The 23,081-nt window shown below is 36.6% G+C and overlaps 1 protein-coding gene and 1 long non-coding RNA gene across 2 annotated transcripts; one reads left to right on the top strand and one right to left on the bottom strand.

The window, feature by feature from the left end:
- On the top strand, positions 713 to 3,106 carry LOC109950256. The gene is made up of 3 exons (XR_002272561.1): positions 713 to 973; positions 1,863 to 1,926; positions 3,056 to 3,106. It is a non-coding gene; the product is annotated as an uncharacterized LOC109950256 (long non-coding RNA).
- LOC109950362 lies at positions 13,694 to 14,289 on the bottom strand. Its single transcript, XM_020568930.1, has 2 exons — positions 14,085 to 14,289; positions 13,694 to 13,932 (listed from the first exon to the last, which is right to left on the bottom strand). The coding sequence occupies exons 1-2, from the start codon at positions 14,287 to 14,289 to the stop codon at positions 13,694 to 13,696; spliced, it is 444 nt and encodes a 147-aa protein (XP_020424519.1).

Here is a 23,081-nt window from a genome sequence, read left to right as displayed (position 1 = left end):
TGGGCTTTGTTGGTGGGACCTGGCTGAGGTGGTTGGGTCTGGTCCGGTGGTGTATGTTGGTGGCTAGGAGGAAGGAAGTGGTCCTGAAAAACAACCTGACTGGGGGTGGGGGGGGGGGGGGGGGGGGTTGTTTATCACCCGAGGAGAGAGGGGGTTTAAAATCTAATCTGCAAAATTACCATTTTGCCCCTGATAGTATTTTGATTGTATCTTCTTTGTTATAACTCCAATTCGAGCCCACTACGTGTCTATGGACTCATTTCGTCGCGCTCTACGCAACGGTACAAGCGGAATTTTCAAACTTCTTCCCAGTCAAAAAGTCAATATTTTCTCTAATAATTTATTATAAGGGCAAAATTGTCTTTTCTCATAATAAAGTAATAATTAAAAATTAATTAAGGATCGGGTTGTTATAGGCTAGTGTAACACCCCGACTCCAAATTTAATTCCTATTTTAAATTATTTAAGTGAATTTACGAATTTACCCTCAGAGTAGGGGTAAATTGGTCATTTTCTTGTCCGAAAAGTGTTTGGGGCAGTAACTGGTATTTCTGGGTAGGTGGTACTGAGACGAATTCGTAGACACGCGGTAGGCTTGAATCGGAGTTGTAACGAAAACGTTACGGGCAAAACATCGACAGTGGTAAAATCGTAAATATTTCGAAGTTTGAGTTTAAAATATCTGATCTCTCTCTCTCTCTCTCCCTCCCCTGCGAACTAGAAAATCCCTCCCCCTCCCTTGCGACGACAGCGACTTCTCGTCGTCGCCACCGCCACCACACGCCGCCACTTGGGGCGGCACCGGTTCCGTTGGAACCACCACACTTCCTTCTTTCCGTTCCAACCTACCGCCACCTCGATCTGCCGCTGCCGTCGCCGGAAACAGCCACGAAACGTAGCGGTTTTGACAGATTTTTACCGAACTTTCGGCCTCTCGTTCTCTCTCATTTCTCCACCAAATTTGACGAGTAAGGTATGGTTTTCTACCTAGTTTTCGAGTTCTAGCTGATGGTTGTATAGGTTTGGATTGATTTGCTGGGTAGAAATTGATTTTGGAAATCTAGGTTTTGGCCGAATTTCAAAATGAAATTCCGGCCAGTTGCCGCCCGAATTGGGCCTTCCCGTAGTTGAATGAAGTGATCCTGACCTCGAGTAGAAGCTAGGGTAGGAAGGGTGAGCTCGGGTGTGGAGTTTTTCCGTCGCCGGAATTACTCTACACACCCACGCGCTGCCGGCGCGTGTGGCGGCGTGTGGGCAAGGCTGGTGAGGCTGCAATTTAACCCGATGAGATCCTTAGGTTGTCACGAGCATGTAGGATTTCGCGGATCTCAATTCGGACATCGTTTGACTATCGAACAGATTTTCGCATATTGTGCGTTATCCGGGTTCGATAGGTTCCGACCGTTAGATCCTTTCCGAATTAAAATATGTTGTTCTAGGTATTCCTAGGATCGTATAGGAACTCGCGGATCGTGAATCGGAACCCCGGATGTTCCGATTCAATAACTTAAAGTTTGCGTTTTATATTAACCGTCCGATTGTGCAATTGTAAGCGATCTAACCGTCCGTTTCGGACTAAACTTGCGAGACGGTTATCTTAGACCTTGTGAAACCTTTAGGAACTTTCGGATTGTAAAACGGAGGTCGTGGGTCCCGTGGGCCCGGTTGACCCAAATTGGGAAGTTTGACCGCTGGTTGACCGAGTGTCTCCTGAAGCAGTTCCATCGTCCAAATTGAGTAGTTGGACCTTAGAACGTCTCGTTCCTAGTACGTTTACTAGAAACCTGGGAAATTAGAATATTTAATTCAAAGTACTCGTTCCAAACGCTTCGTATTAATCTCGTATACGTATTCTGAATTAGGTACTCCGACTACGCATACACAGCAGGCGGGACCCTCTCAGGGTCAAGCAGCGTGGGACTACTTGTGAGTGGACTTTGTTTTCAAATCTTATGCATGGTTTTATTGGTGAAAGATTTATGCATAATGTTTTTAATGATTTATTAAATATATTATATTCATGAGTTGAACTTGATGTTTTTATAGCGCGTTGGTAAAATATTGTGGGTTTGGTATAGTTGGGTATTGAAAGTATATTTTCTATGGGTTTTGGGAAATATTATGCATGATGTTTTAAATGGTATTTTGGATATACTATTTATGAAATTGTTGAAAGTGATATTTTTATAAGGCATTGAAAATATATTTTGGGTTTTGACGTATTTGAGTATCTTGAGTATGAATATATGGATTTTGGGATTTCTATATATATTTGGTTATGTGTGAGGTACTTGGGTTGTTGAGATGAGATTGTGGAAAGTGGTGAGTATAGAATGTCAGTTTGGTGTGCGGTAAGCACTACCCTATGTACCTCCCCTGATGTGGAACTTGGATACGGAGACTTGAGATACTTGGAATTGTCGGGACCCGGGGCATCCTTGACGGGATGTTGCTGTAGACCCTTAATTGGGTAGTCTGCGCGCGTAGGACTGTTCACAGACGTACGGGTTTTGAGGTTATCGACGGTACATTCTGGCTGAGAGTTGGTCCCCCAGTTGGACGGCTCGTTCCCTAGTCACATGGTGGATTGAGGACTCATCACGAGGACTCTGCCAGGGTGACTAGTCAAACAATCCCCCGGTTGGATTGTTTCCCCGATACAACTAGGTGATGGTTATATTTATATTATATATATATATATATCTCTTATATTATATAATTATATATCTATTCATTCATTCTTGTGTCTCGGTGTGGATACTTCCTTGCCGGTCGTGCCAATGGGTACGCTTTCGAGAGTTTGGTTGTGGGATTTATAAGTATTGGATGGTGGGTTTTATAAAGCGTTCGTTTTGGATTTTGGACTTGGCATATGGTATTGATTTGTTTTGATATATATATATATATATATATATATATATACTTGAGTATGACAGTTTTGAGATGCATGGGATTTCTTGCATGGTTTTCTAAACGGTGGGGTTATATTACGTTGGTTTGCACCGAACTGAATTTATTTTTGTCCACTCACAATTTTCTGTTTTGCGCCCCCCAGCCAGTAGTTGACTGAGCTCCGCAGCAGAGCCGGATCGTGTGCTTCCGAGCTTTGAGTCATCGTAAGACTCCTTCTTCATGCTATTTCCTTTGTACTCTGTTTTGTTGAAATTGAAGTTCTTAGACATGCTCTGTTATTGCCCCTGTTAGGGTTTGAATTGTGAGGCCAGAGGCCATTTTGTTGTAAACTGTTTAGTTGCTGTAAAGCATGCTGCTGGTTGAGATTATTCTATATTTTTATGCAGGTTGAATTTTGTTGGATTTGTTCAATTCATAAGGAAGACTCTGCCAAAATTTTGGTAGAGAGTCTCGGTTTCTAGTAAGTGGGCCCGGCATCGGGGTGATGTCGGAACAAAGACGGGATTCGCCCCGGTTTTGGGTAAATTCCGGGGCGGGTCCTGTCAGCTAGGCTGGGCTCTAGCACAGTGTAAAATTTTAACAATGCTAAACTTAGTGCAAATTTTATAAGCTAATCCTACTCCAAAAAATATTATTAGCCCACGCTCTCTTTGTCTCCTGGCCTGTGATTGGTTTTTGGTTAATATTAGCTCACCACTTTTGAGTAAAAAAACACATTTATGACTGCTTTTGGAACAAGTAACATGGTAGTAATAATAAATTACTATCAAAACGAACATGGGAAATATTGAATGTCTGCCAACATGAAAATTTAATAATTTCTTCATGCTCTATGTTCCCTTGTAGTCGTAAACCCCTTTTCCTTTTTTGCCAAAATAAACTATAAACCCCTCTTCTTTGGCTCTATTTTAAATATTTTTACGAGTATCAAATAATTAAGGTGGCTTTGAAGTTGAAACTCCAAGGCTTGAGGTTAAATAGTGGCTGGTCTGGTCCCTCTGTAGTTTGGATTGCTTCTGTTGAACTGCATTTGCATTAATTCTTCTAGCTGCATGGTATTTCTGAGAGAAGGAGAAATGTTTGTTTTAAATTTTTTTGTTTTTGTTTTTGTAAAGATGTCATTTTATTATTTTATTTGTTACTTTATGGTTTTGAAATATTTTAAATGTTATTATATTATTATTATTATTATTTTACTTGGAGTCCCCAAAGCCAAGAAAAATATTAGCCCACTTTCCTGAATCCGTCCTTGCCCTTGAAACTCATTTTGTCTCACTTTACTCCCTTTTCCACACATATTTGCCTCACTTTGCCTCGATTCCGGTGAGGCCAACAATTTCTTGTCAAAATATTAAAGGAGAATACTAGCAACGTTCTCTCTAACCTTCTTCTTTGGATCTTCTCCCTTTTTTGCTTGACATGTGTCATTCTCTTTACACTTAAAACAATGTCATTAATATATTATACAAGTTAACTTTTGCTTTCCAAGTTTACCCTTATTAAATGTATTCAATTTGTCCAAAAAAAATTCACAACTTTCTTACTATGTTATTACTTTTTTTTAAACGTCAATTATTTTTTTAAAGAAAATGACTACTTTTTTCAAAAAAGATGTTCGTTTTTTTTTTTCTATCTAAACCCTTTGTGTTTAAAAAATAAAAAAATAATAAAAAAACCTGACATTTCCTCTTAAAAGCACATATTTTCTTTAAAAAAAATAATTGACGTTAGAAAAAAATTAATAAGATGGTAAGAAAGTTGTGAAATTTTTGTGGAAAAATTGAACACATTTAATAAGGGTAAACTTGGAAAGAAGTTAGCTTGTATAATATATTAATGACATTATTTTAAATGTAAGGAGAATGACATATGTCAAGCAAAAAAGGGAAAAAGGTCAAAAGGAGAAGGTTAGAGAGAAGGTTGCTAGCATTCCTCTTAATTAAAAATTAAAAACTCAATTTTTAATAAGATTAAATATTTAAAACATAACGTATATTAATTGAGTTTTTAATTTTAAATTAATATTTTGACAGATAATTGTTGGCCTCGCTGGAATCTGGACAAAGTGAGACAAATATGTGTGAAAAAAGGAGTAAAGTGAGACAAAATGAGTTTCAAGGGACAAAGTGACAGTCAAATCCACTTTCAGGGGGCATATCATAAAATAAGCCTTAATATTTTGGGAGGTTTAAGCCCTATTTGGTATCCTACTTAAAAAAGTAAATTCAAAAACTATGATTCTTGTTAAAAACATGAGTTTTCATAGAGTGATTTTAAGATCATAAACTTGTTTGGTATTGAACTCCAAACTATTTTCAAGATCTAAAAAAATTGAAATTAAATGGGACCAAGAGAACATGTGTTGTATGACAACATAAGTTAAATGAGCCCAAGAAACACTATGGCTAAAATACAAGGATGGGGTTTTGCTTCATCTTTTGTATTGGCTTATATAAGCCACAATTAGGCTGTTTTCTTTCTAGGGTTTGAAGAATCCAACTTTGGAGTGGGTTTGAGAGGAGATAATTCTCCACTCGACCATGCTAGAACTGACCACCAAGAGGAGAGGGCTAGCACCTTACCTCCTCTTGTTCATCTTCTTCATCTCTTACACTACGTTTGTGTGTATGAACTAGAGGTATCTACTTTCGTACCTTGTAAAGACTCTATGAAGCAAGCAACAAGGAAGAAGGTCTTTCAAAAGTTGAAAACTCGGAGACCATCCAAGAGAGCTTCAAGGAAAAGAAAGTCTCATCTTTTCCTCCCTTTTCTTTTGTGCATAAGTGAGATTAGACCTAGAAAGATACTTGGGCTAAGGTTATTAGGACCTTGATGTTGAATGTGACTCTTTTATCTGTTGTTTCTCTGATGGCTAAGGCTTCTAGAGAAATGAGGAAACAAGTATGGAAACAGTGAAGAAGTTCTTGGAGAAAGAAGGTGAATGGCAATGACAATGGATGGGCTGCCAGACAAGTTCTTTGAGTCCTTTATCATGGAAGGCATTAAAGTTGATCTCCTTGAACCCGGTCGTATTGTTTGCTCCTTCAAAGTATCCCATTGTTTACTGAAAGGAGGCAATTTCAGGCGTGGTGGGGCCTATGCTTACCCTGGTGAGGAAGTTGAGATTGAGGCCCAGGCTTTACGAGTTTAGAAGGTTGTTGATGTTGCCAGTGTTGAGTTAAGGAAGAAGAAGACATGCTCAGGGCTGTCATACCAAGCAACTTGCTCTCTCTAGTAAAATTTGAACAACTGGGAAGTTGGAATTGAGACAATTCAGTCTGTGTTCCTATGTAAAAAAATTTCAACATTGAATAAGTTTAACTGAATTATATAAGTTCACAGTTTGAGGTACAAACCAATGATCAAATTTTCATTAGACTCGTATATAATATTGAGAAGTCTTTTGGTGTTGTCAATGTTGGAAATATTGTTGTCAAACTGGTGCTTCTCTCTACACTAAATAAAGTGTGAACAACTTGGAACCAACCATTCTGTGTTTCAATTTATAAATTTGTGCTCATGATTATAGTTCACAAAGTTTGACATGCAACCAATGCTCAATTGCATCGTTCCTTAGACTGATACCAATTCAAAAAAAGCTATAAAAAAAACCAGAAGTTTTAAGGGAGATTCACTATTATACCCAATATAGGAGTCCAAACTATTAAAAAAAAAAACTATATGAAATGGCCTTTAGAAACACACCCAAAGCCCATTTACAACATAACAAAAAGGCTTTTGACTTCTTTTAAATTAAAAAACTGCCATTGATTTCTTAAAACAAACCCAACCCCAAAACCTCATAAAAAAAAGCCCAAAACACTCAAGAGGGCAATTTAATAATCAAAATTAAATTCAATAGGGCAAGTTATCATTTTTTGAGTTTTTTTTTTTTGGTTTGTTTATAGAAATTAAATGGTGTAGGGTTTATTTATAGTTCTAATATTAAGAATGGGTATGTGACTAAATATCTCAAGTTTTAATTGCTTAACCTTTTAATCGTAACATGATACAACTAAATCATGAAAAAAGAATTGACTATTTGAGTCATAATTCATCTAAACTGCATTCCACATCATAATTGTATTCGTCATCATTGTGAAATTAGAGATTGTGTTGAGAAGAATAATTCTCTGTTGTTATTGATAGAGCCAAAAGGCTAAGTATTTATAGAGATATTACAAGCTTAACTAGGAAAACTAGGTTACTTGGAGACTACTCCAAATCAATTACAATCAACTAATAAAAGGAAACTAAATAACAATTAAATAACGTTCCTAATGTCCAACACTTCCCCTCAAGTTGGAGGGTGGATATCAAGAACGTCCAACTTGCACACGAGATTTTGAAAGGTGTTACTCCCAAAGGTTGCTGATAGTGAGGCAGTGGTGTCACTGCTGTAAAGGGGGTAGATGTGATCGCTGTTGCAATTGAGGCAAATGGGATAGTTGTGTCACTGCTATAATGTTAGGGCGATCCTAGCTTAATTAGGATATTTATTTCCTAGTTTATTAGGATTATATTTCTTCCTTTTGTACAGATATTGTGAAATTAGGATTTTATCTTGTTTCCTAGTTTGACCCTACTAGGGTTACATCCTTGTACTACAAATACCTTCTTTTAGAGAATGAAATACAACATGAAAATATTCTACCCATATTATTTGACTTGGTATCAGAGCCAACTTTTATGGTGACCTGTGTGTTGTGTTTACCCGTGTTCTATCCCCAATTTTTTTTTCTCTACATGAGCTGTGTGTGCCTTCCTGGGTTTGTGTGTTGTGTTGTAGTGTTCGTGCCTCTACTGTGTTTGTGTCATTCTTGTCTACGTGCATTTATCGTATTTGTGCCTTTGATGTGTTTCATTGTGTACTCTGTTGTGTTTGTGCCTGTTTTTGTGCATCTACCGTATTTGTGCATATGCTGTGTTCTGTTGTATACTCTGCCGTGATTTATTGAGTTTCTGCTGCAATCATGGTTGATAACTCCATTGTTGGTGTTGTTGCTGCTGCCTCTGCAAATTTGTGTGTTTCTTATTCTATTACAGGTACTGGCTCTAACACTTGGGTAATTGACACTAGTGTTTCTGATCATATGACTTATGATGTTAAATCTTTTGATGAGTTGTCTAGTAACACCCGTGACCCATATTTAACTAGTGCTAATTCTCTCACTCCTGCTATGTCCTTGTCTCATGCGTTACTAGTTCCCAATATCCATTGTAACTTATTATCTGTTGGTTGATTACTTGATACACTTAATGCTTCTGCTACTTTATATCCTACGAATTGCTCTTCTCAGGATCTCAAGACTCACGAGACGATTGGGCATGGTAAACGAATAAGGGGGGGTTATATTATTTGACATTGCCTTTTGCATTAGTTCGTGATCGTGTCGTTAATACTGTTCAAAGTTACAGTGTCAAAGACAAACAACAAATTTGGTTATGGCATCGTCACTTGAGATACCCGTCATTTGGCTACCTTAAGCGTTTGTTTCCATCTTTATTCCACTTTTGTGATGAGTCCAGTTTTAAGTGTGAGACATGTATTTTGGCCAAGAGTCATCGCACTGTGTTTCCTTTGAGTGACTGTAAAGTTGCAAAGCCTTTTGATTTAGTGCATTCTGATGTGTGGGTTCCGGCTCGTGTTACTTCGAACGGATTTCGTTGGTTCGTTACATTTATTAATAATTGTACCAAACTCACTTGGGTTTTCTTGCTGAAAAATAAACATGATGTCGCTTCCATCCTTCCAAAGTTCTGTACTATGGTGCCTACTCAATTTCATGCTCGGGTCAAAGTATTATGGACTGATAACAGAGGCAAATATGTGAATAACACTTTGGCATCTTTCTTCCGTACTCAAGGTATTATTCACCAAACGACAACCCCATTTACTCCTCAGCAGAATAGTGTGTCTGAACGCAAGAATCGTCAGTTACTTGAAGTTGCCGCTCCCTTATGTTGGACATGTTTGTTGCCCATCATCTTTGGAGGCATGCTGTTTTATCTGCTGCCTATTTGATTAATCGTACTCCTAGCCGGGTTCTTGATTTCAAGACTCCACATGATGTGTTTGGTGACCATGTTTCCCCTGTCTCAGTCTCCAAGTTGTCCCATAGAGTTTTCGGGTGTGTTGCCTATGTTCATATATACTCTCATCAACGGAGTAAACTTGATCCTTGTGCTCTGCGATATGTCTTTATTGGTTACTCTTCTACTTATAAAGGTTATAAGTGTTATCATCCACCTACCCAGAAGGAGCATGTTACTTTGGACGTGACTTTCCATGAAGAAGTGCCCTATTATGTCTCTCCCTCATCTCCAATTCAGGGGGAGAATGGGAGTGAATTGGAGAGTCTTGGATTGAAGAATGATGTGTTTGAAGATATTGCTTTCGGGAAGGAAACGACATGTCGTACTGAAACAAGTAACCGGTTGCCCATATCTGAAGATGAAACTTGTGGTCTTTATGAAGAAACTACTAATCGCCCTTTGGAACTTGACCGGTCGCCTATATCTAGAGATGAAGCAGGTGCTCTCGGTGTCAAAACAACCAGTCACACTTAAGCAAGTGACCAGTCACTTGTATATGAAAATAATGACAGTGATTCTTGTATGGATAAGTTCGATGCAATTTGTTTGACTTGATAAGATTTGAACCATCATGAATGAGGAAATTTGACAACATTCCTTGCAACAAAAGGAATGACTTGGCTTCTTTTTAATTAATCTCCGATCTTCATCTTCTTGACCTTTTTAGCACACTTTCTCCTATTTCACAATTCCTTCACAAATCTCACAAAACCAATTGAAAACAACCAATTTAATCCAAGGAAATTAACAAATAAATAAGCAAAGGAGGCATAAAATATATATAAAATATAGGCTTATCAAATACCCCCAAACCTATCTTTTGCTAGCCCTCGAGGAAAACTGAAAATGAAAAATAAATTAAAACAAACAAACTAAACTAAACAACTTTCGCAGGTAATCTCGATGGCACTTAGTGATCGGTGCATAATTACATATCATTTTGTACACTTCTAACTTATGATTTGGTTATGTTTTTTAGTTAAACTTGTGCTTTTAATTTTTTTTGTGTTTGTTTCAGTGTATCAAGCTTGGGACTCATTTAATACATTTTGGAGTCAAGTTAGCTCAACAATTGTGTCTGCAAATAAGTCAATTTCAAGGATTGGACTGTACTTGCTTAGGAAGAACTAGATAATGAGCCATATATCATTGGAAGGAGCGGAAGTCTAGTTTCTGTAGTATTTTATGGTTCATGATTCCGAGTCTTCTAGAGGAAGTTATGCAAGTTTTGGCAACTTAAGGTCAAATTCGGCAGCATCTGCGTTACTGGGCCAAAACTGACATTTGAAGGTATTTCTGATTTTTCTTCGAGTTGGGCTGCATATGCTTGGAAAGACAAGACAAAGAGCTTCAAGATTCATATTTTTCCAAATTTTTTAGAATGGAGGAATAATTCCAAAATGAGCCCACAAGCGGACTGCAATGCATTGTCATGCATGAGCTAATTATTTTTTGTGGGGAAGTTAGGTAAAGTTGGTGAAGTGGATGCTGTAGGTAGAAGCAATACTTAATTCAGATTTTCACTTCCCCTAGGCCTATAAATAGTGAGTCTCTCCAAGCTTGTAAACACACCCCAAAGGGGGGGGGAGCTCTCAAACACTTCTCTAGAGCTCCCCTCCCTTCTCTCCCTCAAATTCTCTTAGTTTTCCTTTCTAGTTCTCAATTGTTGTAACAAAATCATTTTGCTAAATTTTCCTTCAAGTTTTTGAGTTCTAATTTAATTTTCATTGTGATGTAATTTCTTAGTTTTCAAGTTTGATTAGTTTCCAAGTTTCAATTATGGTTTTTGTTTTTATTCATTATGCTTATAAGTTAATATGCTAGTTTGAATGATTGATCACTATTAAGGCTTGCATGTTAGCTATCTTAGTTTGAATTAAGAGTAGACACCATGCTTTAATTTGAATTGAACTATGAATAGGAAGAGTATGTATGGACATTCGACAACAGGGATTAGATACGTACTTGGTTGTTTAAAATGTTCTTCTATGCTTAATGGAATCCTAATGCTTAATTTTAGGTTAGACAATAGATGATCAAATTAGGGAATTAGGAATACAAGGTTAGGACCAGACACCATGGCTTAATCATACTTCAGCTAGAATCAATCCGTTAATCTAATTTGAACTTGGGAACTTATTTGCTTGAGTTAGTTTTTTCTTTCTTTCTTGTTTTATTTATTTCCTTTCTTTTTCATTTCTGTTTTGTACAGGGAATCGAATTGGATCAATCTATCATCAATCCTCGTGGGATCGACCTCGCACTTACATATACTATACTACCGAACCGCTCATGCACTTGCGAGTATCACAAGTTGAGGACGCAGCTGAATCCATTTTGGTGCAGCTGATCCGACGACAATACTTAGCATGTGCCACAAGCCTTTAAACCTCTAGGTGTCCGTAGTATGAGGAGTTGTGTCTCCTAAGGGTTTACCAGTCACGACACCCACAAACTCTCCTTGCAAAACTAATTTGTTAAAGCAATACTTCCAATGAATGCCAATTACAATTCAAAAACTAAAGTTATGGCACTACAAATAAAATGCACCATAATGTAAAAGTGTAAAGCCAATACTCCAAGTTCTTGAACTTAAAGATAACCACACTCGGTGTGTACAACTTCGCCTTGACTCTAGGCCTCATTGGATAACTCTCAATTTTCTCACAAAACCAAGGGTTGCACTCTTACCCTGCATATGCGAATGAAGTTGGGTGAAGAAATCAAAATATAAGACACATATGCATCCAAAATGAATAAAAGGCAATTTCTGAAAATAGATCTTTTGGAAAGGAAATCAAATACTAAGAACCATAGATGAAGTACATACCTCTACTTCCGAGTAAGAAGTCCCCAAAGATCTATTAGGTCTTTACTAGGGTGTTGTAATGTAGGGCTAGGTTATGGGTTATGAAAGAAAGGATAGGAAATACTAGAACTTGAGGCATACTAAGGCATTTATCGTGTTATAAGGCTTGACTCTTCAAATTTACTTTACAAAGCCGTCCAGGATTTTTGATATGCTTCATTTATATATATATATATAATTTTTTTTCTTTTTTTTTCTTTTTCTTTTATTTTAAGCACATATTTCCTCGGTACACGCTATCTCTTTTGTTGATGTAGAGCTTAACCTTCATCCTTGTGCTATGGCATATCCCAAGTTATAGGGTATGGCTAAAAATAGGGTAAAAAGGGTAAGGAAATATTGTGGGTGATGAAAGAAAAGGCTAAGTGTTTGGCTTCAAAGGGTTGATGGCATACACAATGGGTAGGACATGAGGCTTTATTTAGTGGTTAGAACATGCATAGCCTAACATCATCTCTCAAGATCCATCCAACTCAAAAGTGAAAGCATAAGATGATTCATACAAAAGAGAGATTAGTTCTTAGTAATCAATTCAAAAGCATAATTGAGATCAATCTAAATAAGAAAGAAAGAAAATAGTGAATAAGAATAATCCCAAATACTCTCTCAATGAATGGCAATTTGGCTCAAGTATCTCACAATGGTAGTCTTCACTATTTCTCTACAATCATCCAAGTATAGCTACCTTGTCCATCAAAATATTTGAAGCATGGCTACGTGAAGTGCTATAATTATGATGCATGAACTTTCATGGCAACACTTTAGTTAAAGAAGTATGATCGAACATCACATATACATCACTATTAGTAATAGAAAGTAAAACCTTTAACAAATTTTTATTTTTTCAAAAGTTAAAAGGAATTTTGTGATTTTGCAAACAAATATGAGTGAATATATGAGCCCCAATTGCTTACGAAAAAAGAAATTTCTTCAAAAGTAAGAGGACACACCTAGAATAGATCCTATCTTTGATCGCGAATGGAATGGATCGTAATTCATTTGGAATAAATCAGGAAATTCTGGAAAATTGGCCTTAAGCGACGAAAAATCTGATGAACACCGTCGCAAAGCTCTTTTGTGATGAAAAATCTTCAATTTTCTGGGCAAACAGCAGCTTAGATTTTTTTTAGGCCACTTTTTTAGCTTCAAATCTTCCTAAAACGTCACGTAAACCACTTCAGACCCCAAACCTATTTCAAATCATCATAATAACTATTCTAAACATGTTGGTGGCTTCAAATTTACCTAAAAACACCAAAAAAGAAAAGAGGCAAAAAATTTAATTTTGACCAAAATAAGAACATAATAACATCTTTTGCTATTTTCTGGATTTTAAAGTCATCTAATGACCAAAACAACTTCTGTAACACATATGCAACATGTTTGCAATCATCTTGGGGCTAAAAAAAAAAATTGAGAAACGTTATTTGAAACACAAAATCCTTTCTTTGGAACACAAAATCTGTTTTTCTTTTCTTCTTGCAAGATCATCACTCTGGATCATGCAGAGGAATGGAAGTCCATTGTTGATCAAAATTGACTTCCAAGTATGGCTTCAATCGTTGGCCATTTACTTTGAAAACAGTGCCTTTTTCGTCATACCTAACTTCAATAACTCCAGAAGAAAACACTTGCAATATTGTAAATGGTCCAGACCAAAGCGATTTAAGCTTCCCAAGAAAGAGTCGGAGGCAGGAATTAAATAGGAGAACTTTCTTACCAGCAAAGAAATCCTTCCTTAGAATATGCTTTATCATGCCATTTCTTCGTACGCTCCTTGTAAATCTTAGCAGTCTCATAATCTTCATTAAGAAACTATTCTACTTTAAATTTTTCAGAGACAGCTTTTTTCACTATATCCACTAGGAAGCAAGAGTCTGATTCCACTGGGTACTTTGTTGCTTCAAAGACATTGAAGGTCACCTGTTCATCATCCACTCGCAAAATTAATAAACCTTTGTCCACATCAATTAATGTCCTCCCGGTTTTTAGAAAGAGGCGGCCTAAAATAATAGGGGTTTCGGCATCTTCTTCCATGTCTAAAATTAGAAAATCTGTTGGAAAAATGAGCTTATCAACTTTGACTAAAACATACTCAATTATGCCTCTGGGATATGTTATGGACCTGTTCGCCATCTGCAAAGAAACAGTGGTTGGGTTAATTACCCCCAACCCAATATGTTTAAAAACATAAGAAGATTAATACTGGACCCTAAATCACATAAAGCTTTTTCAAAGTAAGTGGTTCCAATAGTGCAAGGAATAGTAAAACTCCCTGGATCCTTTAGCTTATGTGGTAGCTTCCTCTGCAAAATAGCACTGCATTCTTCGGATAATTTCACTATCTCATGTTCTCCTAATTTCCTCTTCTTTGATATAATATCCTTCATGAATTTGGCATAACTCGGCATTTGCTCCAAAGCTTCAGCAAAAGGAATATTTATTTGTAATTTCTTGAAGATATCAGGAAATTTCAAAAATTGTGCATCCACTTTATTTTTTCAAAGACGTTGGCGGGAACGGAATTGGCGGTACATATGGCTTCATAGGGCCAACATGTTGCAGCAATTTCTCTACAGTAGCAGGTACAATTTTTGCAGAAATTTCAGCAGGTTGTGCAGAAGTTCCATTGGTGGTAGACGACGACAGCCACACACTAGTAATTTTTGATTTCTCTTCAATTTGCTACTGGGTATTGTTTTCTTCATCCAAGTCTACTGCTTTTTTTATTGGCCTTCCATTCTGAAGAGTTATTGCCTTCACATGTTCTTGGCTTTTCGGATTAATCTTAGTTTGGCTTGGCATAGCCCTATTTACTCTCCCTGTCAATACATTAGCTAGCTGGCCCATCTGAACCTCCAAATTTTGGATAAAGGCAGCTTGGTTCTGAAGGGTCGTCTCGGTTTTGCTCATAAATTGATTTGTATTGATGGAGAAAGTGTTGACGTTTCCAGCAAGTTGAGTAATTATATCCTCCAATCCATGCGTCTTTTCTTGAGGTGTGAAACCAAGTGGAGGTCCCTGTACATTTGGGTTATTACTCCATGAAAAATTCGGATGGTTCTTCCATCCTGGGTTATAAGTGTTGGAGTAAGGTTATTCCGTTGTCGGTTAAAATCAGAGACTTGGTTCACTTGTTCGAATGGTGATGTGAATGAACCAGCTCCACACTCATTGCCATGATGAGGTCTTGCACAAAATTCACAACTTAAATTAGTAGACTGAATAGCATGAACATTTAAAGTACCAAGTTGTTTAGACATAGTAGAAATTTGCGCAGTTAAAGCAGATATGGTGTCCATCTCATGAATTCCAGCTTTCTTTGGTGTTGATCTCTCACTAGGCCATTGATAGTTATTAGACGCCATCTCTTCCAGCAAGTTATACACTTCACTTTCTGTTTTTCCCATCAAAGCTCCTTCGTCTGCGGCATCAATCGTTGTTTTGCTTGTATTGTTCAAACCATTATAGAACGCTTGAACTTCATCCAAGTAGATAGGGCATGATGTGGGCACTTCCTTAGCATATCCTTGTAACTGTCTCATGCTTCATAAAAAGGCTTTATATCATTCTGAGCAAATGACATGATGTCATTCTTGAGCTTCGCAGTCTTTGCAGGAGGAAAGAATTTAGCTAAAAATTTATTAGCCAAGTCATCCCATGTAGTAATCGAATTAGGTGGTTGAGAATTCAACCATGACTTTGCCTTTTCCTTTAATGAKAAAGGAAAAAGCCTTAAGCGAAYARCATCRTTGSTAGCTCCATTGCACTTAAATGTGTCACATATCTCCAAGAAATTAGAGATATGGCTATTAGGGTCTTCTTGAGGTCAACCACAAAAGATGGAGGATTGCTAAATCATTGAAATTATGGATGGTCTAATTTCAAAATTATTGGCATCAATGGTTGGACGACGAATGCTCGATGGTGATGCCACCACAGATAGGACATCATAGTCCCTTACAGCTTTTGGTTCCTCAGCCATAGGTGATGGCTTTTCCAATATTGCGTCCTTCTCCCTTTTCAGTTTGTTAAGCTTGTGAAGCGTTCGCTCGATCTCTGGATCTAATGGTGTAAGCGACAGTCTCCCAAAACTCATGCACTAGGTGAAGTACCTGAAAAAAAAAAATTCAAATTAAAACCCAAATCAATCTATATCGATATAAATAAAATTTAAGACACTCCCCGGCAGTGACGCCAAAAACTTGTTGTGAAATTATTGTGAGCGCACAATTTGCACAAGTAATACAGTGATAAGTGAAGTGTCGTTCCCACGAAGAGTGATTTAAATTACTAAGTACATATTGTGATTAACAAAGACTTCATTTGAACAATTGAATGATGAGATTTGATTGATTAATTAACTAAAACAATGAATAAAAGTAAGCGTACAAAAATAAATTAGTGAGATTCAAGTTATGAGAGCACTAGAGCTTCCGATTTCACCATAGCCAATTTTACCCAATTCCCTTAGCATGTTAATCCTAATTATTCTCTATGTTGGCAGTCGATTTTTCCTACTTTATTCGATACTCCATCCCTGGTTATATCAAAAGTATTCTTATTACCAACCCACTCTATCCCTAGTGATGGAATTAAGATAATAAGAACCCATTAAACTCCTTGGAAAACCTGCAAAACAACCACATAAGTCATGACAAACATCCCTGTCAAATCATGTAACTCATGACATCTATTACAGGAAGCAACCCCAAATTGGGTATCCCTATTGTCAATTTAGCATCAAAACAATTAAATTTTGGCCAAACATTCAAAGCATTAAGCATGGTAATAGATACTCAACATGGAAAAATACTTGGAATGAACATTGACTAAAGTAATTGAGTATTCATGGATAGGCTACACCGTAGCCCTAGCAAAAAGAAATTAGTTCATGAAAACTTCAATAAAAACCATGATAAATAGTATTACAAGAAAGAAAAAACCAATTGAAGATTTGATCTCTAAACGATAGCAACTCTAGCTCCAGGTCGTCTTCTTTGTCTCTCCAAAACTCCCTCTCTCCTTTGAGTGTTTCAGCTATGAGTATGAATGTGTAGGAATTTGATGGTAGATGATGGAGGATCGTGGATGGATGATGGGTAATGGAGAGTTTGAAGAATGACCTAAACTCCCTATTTATAGAACTCCTAGAAATCCTACCAAAGGTATAATTACAATTGTTATGACTTTTAGCCTAATAATTTTACACTCCTTAAAAGCTTTTTGCACCATAACAATAACAAATCTCCATCACATACAGTCCATTGTTTCTGATCAAAGTAAGAAGGAATGCCATCAGCACCAGGCGCTTTGACTCCTCCAATGCTAAATAAGCTGCTTTTAACTTCATTTATATCAATATCTATCAACAAAAAATCCAACTCAACAGTAGAAGAGTAGGGAAAAAAAATTGGGAATAGATGTGTTAGAATCCACCACACCATTTTGAAAAAACCCAACAACCAAACTCTGAAGACCTCCAGCCTCCTCAATCCAAACCTCATCCTCATTTTCAAGCCACTATATTTTATTCCTTCTTCTTCTATTAATGGTAGTAAGGTGAAGGAGCTTTGTATTGCAGGTAGCTCTTAACCACTTGAACTACATTAAGCTATAAGTCTATGAATATTTATGTGATTTTCTTTATGATGATTGATATATATATATATATATGTCATTCAATTTTCTGCTATTTATGCTTTCAAAATTGAGAAATTTATAATAAAATTCATTTCTTGCATTGATTGTATATATAAACACTTAAAGCTACAAATTGAATTTTAAAAAACACTAAAAAGGAACAAATAATGTGTGAAATATCATTATTATCCTTGCACTATGATTTTTAGAAGAAAAAATAAACTCTTATGGTAGTGTTGTAATTTTTAAGTTTTTCAAGGCTTGTATGGTATATTTGGTCCCCTTGAGAAGTCAAAATGAGTTTCTTTTTTTCCTAAGGTTTGAGTATTGTAGGGTTTTTCTATATTTTGGGCCCTACTTATGGGCTTATATGTGAAAAGCCCTTCAAAAGTCAAGAATTACAAATTTGAATGGAGTTGCGAAGGTAGTTTATTATGAGGTGTTCACAATATGGACCTAGACTAGAAAACCATTCAGATTACAATATAAAAGAGGTCTTATTTAACTCCTAAAATCTAAATGGCTCCCTTTTTTATACAAGCAATATTAAGGAGAAATTATAGAATGATATTGTACTACGTACCACGTTAAGTGAGGGAGAAATTGAATATGAGGAACTCAGATATAAGAGTAAATGTTCTTAACAACTTTATTGCTCATTTGAGCTTGGTTCCAATTGACACAGTCACGTTGCTATCATCTTTATTTTAGGGTAATGATTTTTCCACTCCAATTTTATCCATTTGTACTCCTTTTTAGTTATAAAATGGAATGTGAGTGGATAAAATTGGAGTGGGAAAATCACCGCTCTTTGTAAATTGTATTTACTTGTTTTTCAATCTTAACCGAACTGAATCAAACTTAAATTCAAGCTCGTTCAAAATATGAGTTGAGCCGAGCCAACTAAAAACTCGAGTGGAGCCGAGCTCGAGCTTGATAAAATCATTTGAACCAAGCTTGACCACATATGTACGAGCTTTATTCGAGTTTGAGCCAAGCTTGAGCTTCAATAATATCATCTGAGCAGAGATTGAGCAACTTGGTACTTGGTTTGACTCGGGTCATTTACACCTTTATTTTCAACTAGGATTTGAGCATTTTCAACGTCAATGTGTACGATCTCTCTCAATTTAAAACAATCTTTCGAATATTGAAAAATGTCTCAAATTTAAAATCTCCTCTCTATTGTTAAAACCCACCGTTAAAAATACTAAATGTGTATTAATAAAAATAATACCCACAATATAAAGAACTAAAGAAAATTTTCAAGTTCTATTTGCTTGTGGTGCCTATTTCGCTTTCTATATCAGTAGTTCTGGAAATGTCACTAGTATTTAGAAAAATTCTATTTGCAATGAACTTTTTATTTATAACTGCCTGGAAATTTCATGTATCAATTTTATCTTTATTTTGTTTGTTCTTAAATTGTTTTAAGTTAATGACGCAAAAGGTCATCCAGGTTTAAAGTTTGAGTGCTACAAATTAGGCGAAAAACCGTCACTTTCGACTAAAATATTGATTAAGTAATCTATCTATATATATAAAGCAAAAGGCAGAGAATGGTGAAACATTCAAAATACCAGAAAATGCCCTTAGTTAATGCAAACATTAAGAATTGAAATTATTAATTAAATGAGGATAATATGGTAAATTCACAATTTTTCGTATTAAAAAAATTAAAAATAAAAAAAATTCAGATAATGGATCCTATTTTTATAGAACACAACTACCAATTATCTTTTTTAATTCTAAAATAAATTAAAATTTTTTTAAATAAAAAGCCTCTTGCAGGTGCGGAAGCGCTTGCGGAGAGACTAATCTATATATATAAAGCAAAAGGCAGAGAATGGTGAAACATTCATAATACCATAAAATGCCCTTGGTTAATCCAAACATTAAGAATTAAAATTATTAATTAAATGAGGATAATATGATAAATTTACACCTTTTCATATTAAAAAAATTAAAATTAAAAGAAAAATCAGATAATGAATCCTATTTTTATGGAACACAACTACCCATTATCTTTTTTAAATCTAAAATAAATTTTAATTTAAAAAACCTCTCGCAGGCGCGGAAGCGCGTGCAGAGAGGCTAGTATATATAAAGCAAAAAGCAGAGAATGGTAAAACATTCAAAATATCAGAAAATGCTCTTGGTTAATGCAAACATTAAGAATTAAAATTATTAATTAAATGAGGATAATATGGTAAGTTCACAATTTTTCATATTAAAAAAATTAAAATTAAAAGAAAATTCAGATAATGGATCCTATTTTTATGGAACACAACTATCCATTATATTTTTTAATTCTAAAATAAATTTAAATTTTAAAAAAAAAAGCCTCTCGCAGGCGCAGAAGCGCGTGCAGAGAGGCTAGGGGGTTTTAATGGAAATGGTCCTCCACTTATGTCAAAAGTTCCAATTGGAAACTCCAACTAATTTGAAATAAATAAATTAAAAATTGAAAATTGAAAAAATTAACCTTCCTCCCTCTCTCGCCTCCTAGCCATCTAGTCGACTTACCCATTCCCCATCTCCATACCACTCCTACACTGGGCAGCGGTGGTGATTGCGGCACGAAATTGAGTAGGTGTTTGGTTGGGTTAGTGCTTCGAGGTAGGCGAGGGGAAAAATTGGGTGGGCTGAGAGAACTAGGTTGTTGTGTTCGTTGAGGTGGTGGTGCATTAGGCTGATGTTTGCGGTTTTTAATAGAGCACCAAAATGAAACTTGGGCATAAGTTTAGGGATCATTTCGGTGAAAGAATCATTACTTAATTTATATCTTAGTCGAAATTGATGATGTGACTTATTTGTCAAGAAATAGAGTTGGAGGACCATTTCAGTCAAAAAATTAGTTGGAGGACCAAAATAAAACTCAGGTATAAGTTCAAAGACCATTTCGGTTAATACTCCCAGAATTATGTATTAATTCATACTACACTACTTTTATCGGTTTACTTTTTTGAAAATAAGCGATCGTATATTATTGATGAACAAACAACAGTACAAAGCAACTAGGTGCCGAAAATGGGTAAATCTTCTCCAATGACCAAACACAACAACATGTTGAATTGATCTGGAGAGAATCACACATAACTCAAACAATGACTAAATCCTTGATCCAGCAACCAGAAACATATGTTCTCAGACCTACAATACAATTGCACAACGGCAAATCTGTATCAAAAGCCAAAAGCTAAAAAAAATAAAAATTATAAATAGAACACAATCACAACAAACTCCTAAAGACAGTTTCTAAAATTTATTAGTCTAAAACAAAATTAAGAAACAAGATCACCGCTCCACATCTTCTGGGCAACCCGAAGAAAATCATAGCGCCATACCGGCTAAACTCATAGTCTCGCACTGGCTAAACCCTAACCCAATGCACCCCCTCTTTAGAGCTCCAAATTATGTCGAAGGAAGCCAACTCTTTGTGTACCTAGGCAAAATACATTGACTATATCATGACGACAACATCGTTTCACCGCGATTGCTTCCACATCACAAAATAAACTAACAATCTTGAGGAAAAATGGAGGGAAGAAGAAAAGAAGGGATGAAAGGAGGGGGAGGAGGTAGGGAAGGAGGCCGCCAACCCTCAAAGATGCGGCGACTATGACTTTTTTCCTTAGAGTTTTCTCATAGAGTGTTTAGGGTTTTCCATTCGCCCATGGAATATGTATATATACTGAGAATGAGAATGAAATGGAAGGGAGTAAGTTGATCAATAGGCTTATGCATAATGACGATAGGTGTTTTTTTTTTTTTTTGGGGGGGTCTGAATATAGTATTTATAATTCACCTAAATGAACAAACCCATTCGTCATGTCCTTACAAGTAAACCTGTGATGAGTATTTATATTGGAGGAATTAGTATATTCTTCTCCCAGCTTTTATTCAATAAACAAATCTTTAGGTTGGGAGCCTGTGTATTTATGCCTATCTATAAATATTCATGTCAAGATGATCGTATTTCCATGTAAAAACATCAAGCCCAACCACATCACCATGACATTGTCTCCTTTCACCATTGGACTAGCCTTAGAGGAAACTTCCATAAACCACAACCACATGATGATGTTGGTCATTTTTCTGTCCTTCGCTCCTTTTTGCCGACCGTGGACTCAACTCTGCTCTGAGGAATGAGGAGGATTGTTGGATCAACATCAATGCCTGATCTGTTTATGTCTCCTGGCTTGCAGAGAGGACTCTCTCAATTTCTTAGACAAAATTGAAAGTTGAATCAGTTTGCCAACAGCGAGCGGGTCTGGTCGATGCCCTGTCTATCGACCTTCCTGGGTTCTGATTTGTGGTGTTGCGTAGGCATGCCACTATTGGGTATGTAACCAGCCCAATAGATCTGGTGTGAATGTTTATGAATGATTAATGCTGTGCGCCTTGTTCTGGACTTCTTCTCAAGCCATTGTGCTCCAAGGGGGGTACTGGCCTAGATTTGATTCTTTTCTATGCCTCAATTAAAAGTACTTCAATATTCTTTCCTTCGCGAGTGTCGACTTGGCAAGTATGAGCGGTACCTTAACAAGCAAGAGAGAGAGAGAGACCAAGTTCGTGGTTAGTAAGACCCTATCTGGGTTTTATCAACCGATTTCAATATTTTTGTTGTCCTCAGGCTAGATTAATAGTTAACTTGGGCCTAGTGGGGTAATTCGGGCCCAAGTCAACTTCCTATCCCTTTTATCTTTTACTGTTTCATTCGAGCCTCTGTTCCCTTTCGGGCCCGAGAGCTAATTCTTCTGGACTTTTTAAAGGGAAGAAGGTAGGAATTTAGTTTTATGTACTAAAATGGTCCGTGATTCATTTTTAGATAATTAAATGGACTTCATTTGTGAAGATTTTATATGCAGCTTATGTTTAATTTGAGCATAGACTAAATAACCGAAATTTCTTCAATTAATCCATCAATTATCTCTAACTCCGAATTACAAAGCAAAGAAAGAAAGATCAGAGATTTTTCAATCCGACCAAGTGATTACATGAATTGAAAGAGATCACTTTCTTAAAAGAAAATCATACCATGGACATGGCAGAGCTACGAGAGATAAACGCAGGAGTTGTCGACTGGTTATCTAGGAAAAGTAGGCAAATTGTTATCTTGAGAGCTTTTCAAGCATTTTTGAGACATTGTGTCTGATTTTGGAGAGAGGGTCCCCTTCTTCTGAAGTAGACCTTCTTTATTTATAGAGGCGGAAGGAGCCTGTAATGATGGAAACTGCGACCAGACCTTTGGCTTGTGGTTCAAGGTCAGCTGCAGTTGCTGGTTTGTTGACTCTAACCGGTTCATAGACGGAATGATGGAAGCCTTTTGGCAAGAACCATCAATTTCCCTTGTGGAGCTATCTTGATTTGACTCTTTCATACTTGAAGACTTGGCTGGCAATTTGATCTTTCTCTGGTTTTGGAGGCTTCAGTACGGCTTGTTTTCTTGCTGGGAGAGAAGGAAGTCAAGTCGTCATTAATGGTGATAATCCCCTTCAGCCTCCCATGTGGGCCTAGAAAACACGTTTACTGATTTTTATCCTCTAGTGCAGAATAA

Source organism: Prunus persica, chromosome G7, assembly GCF_000346465.2.
Source record: "Prunus persica cultivar Lovell chromosome G7, Prunus_persica_NCBIv2, whole genome shotgun sequence".
Classification (NCBI taxonomy): Eukaryota; Viridiplantae; Streptophyta; class Magnoliopsida; order Rosales; family Rosaceae; genus Prunus; species Prunus persica.
This window is presented reverse-complemented; position numbering and strand designations above follow the sequence as displayed.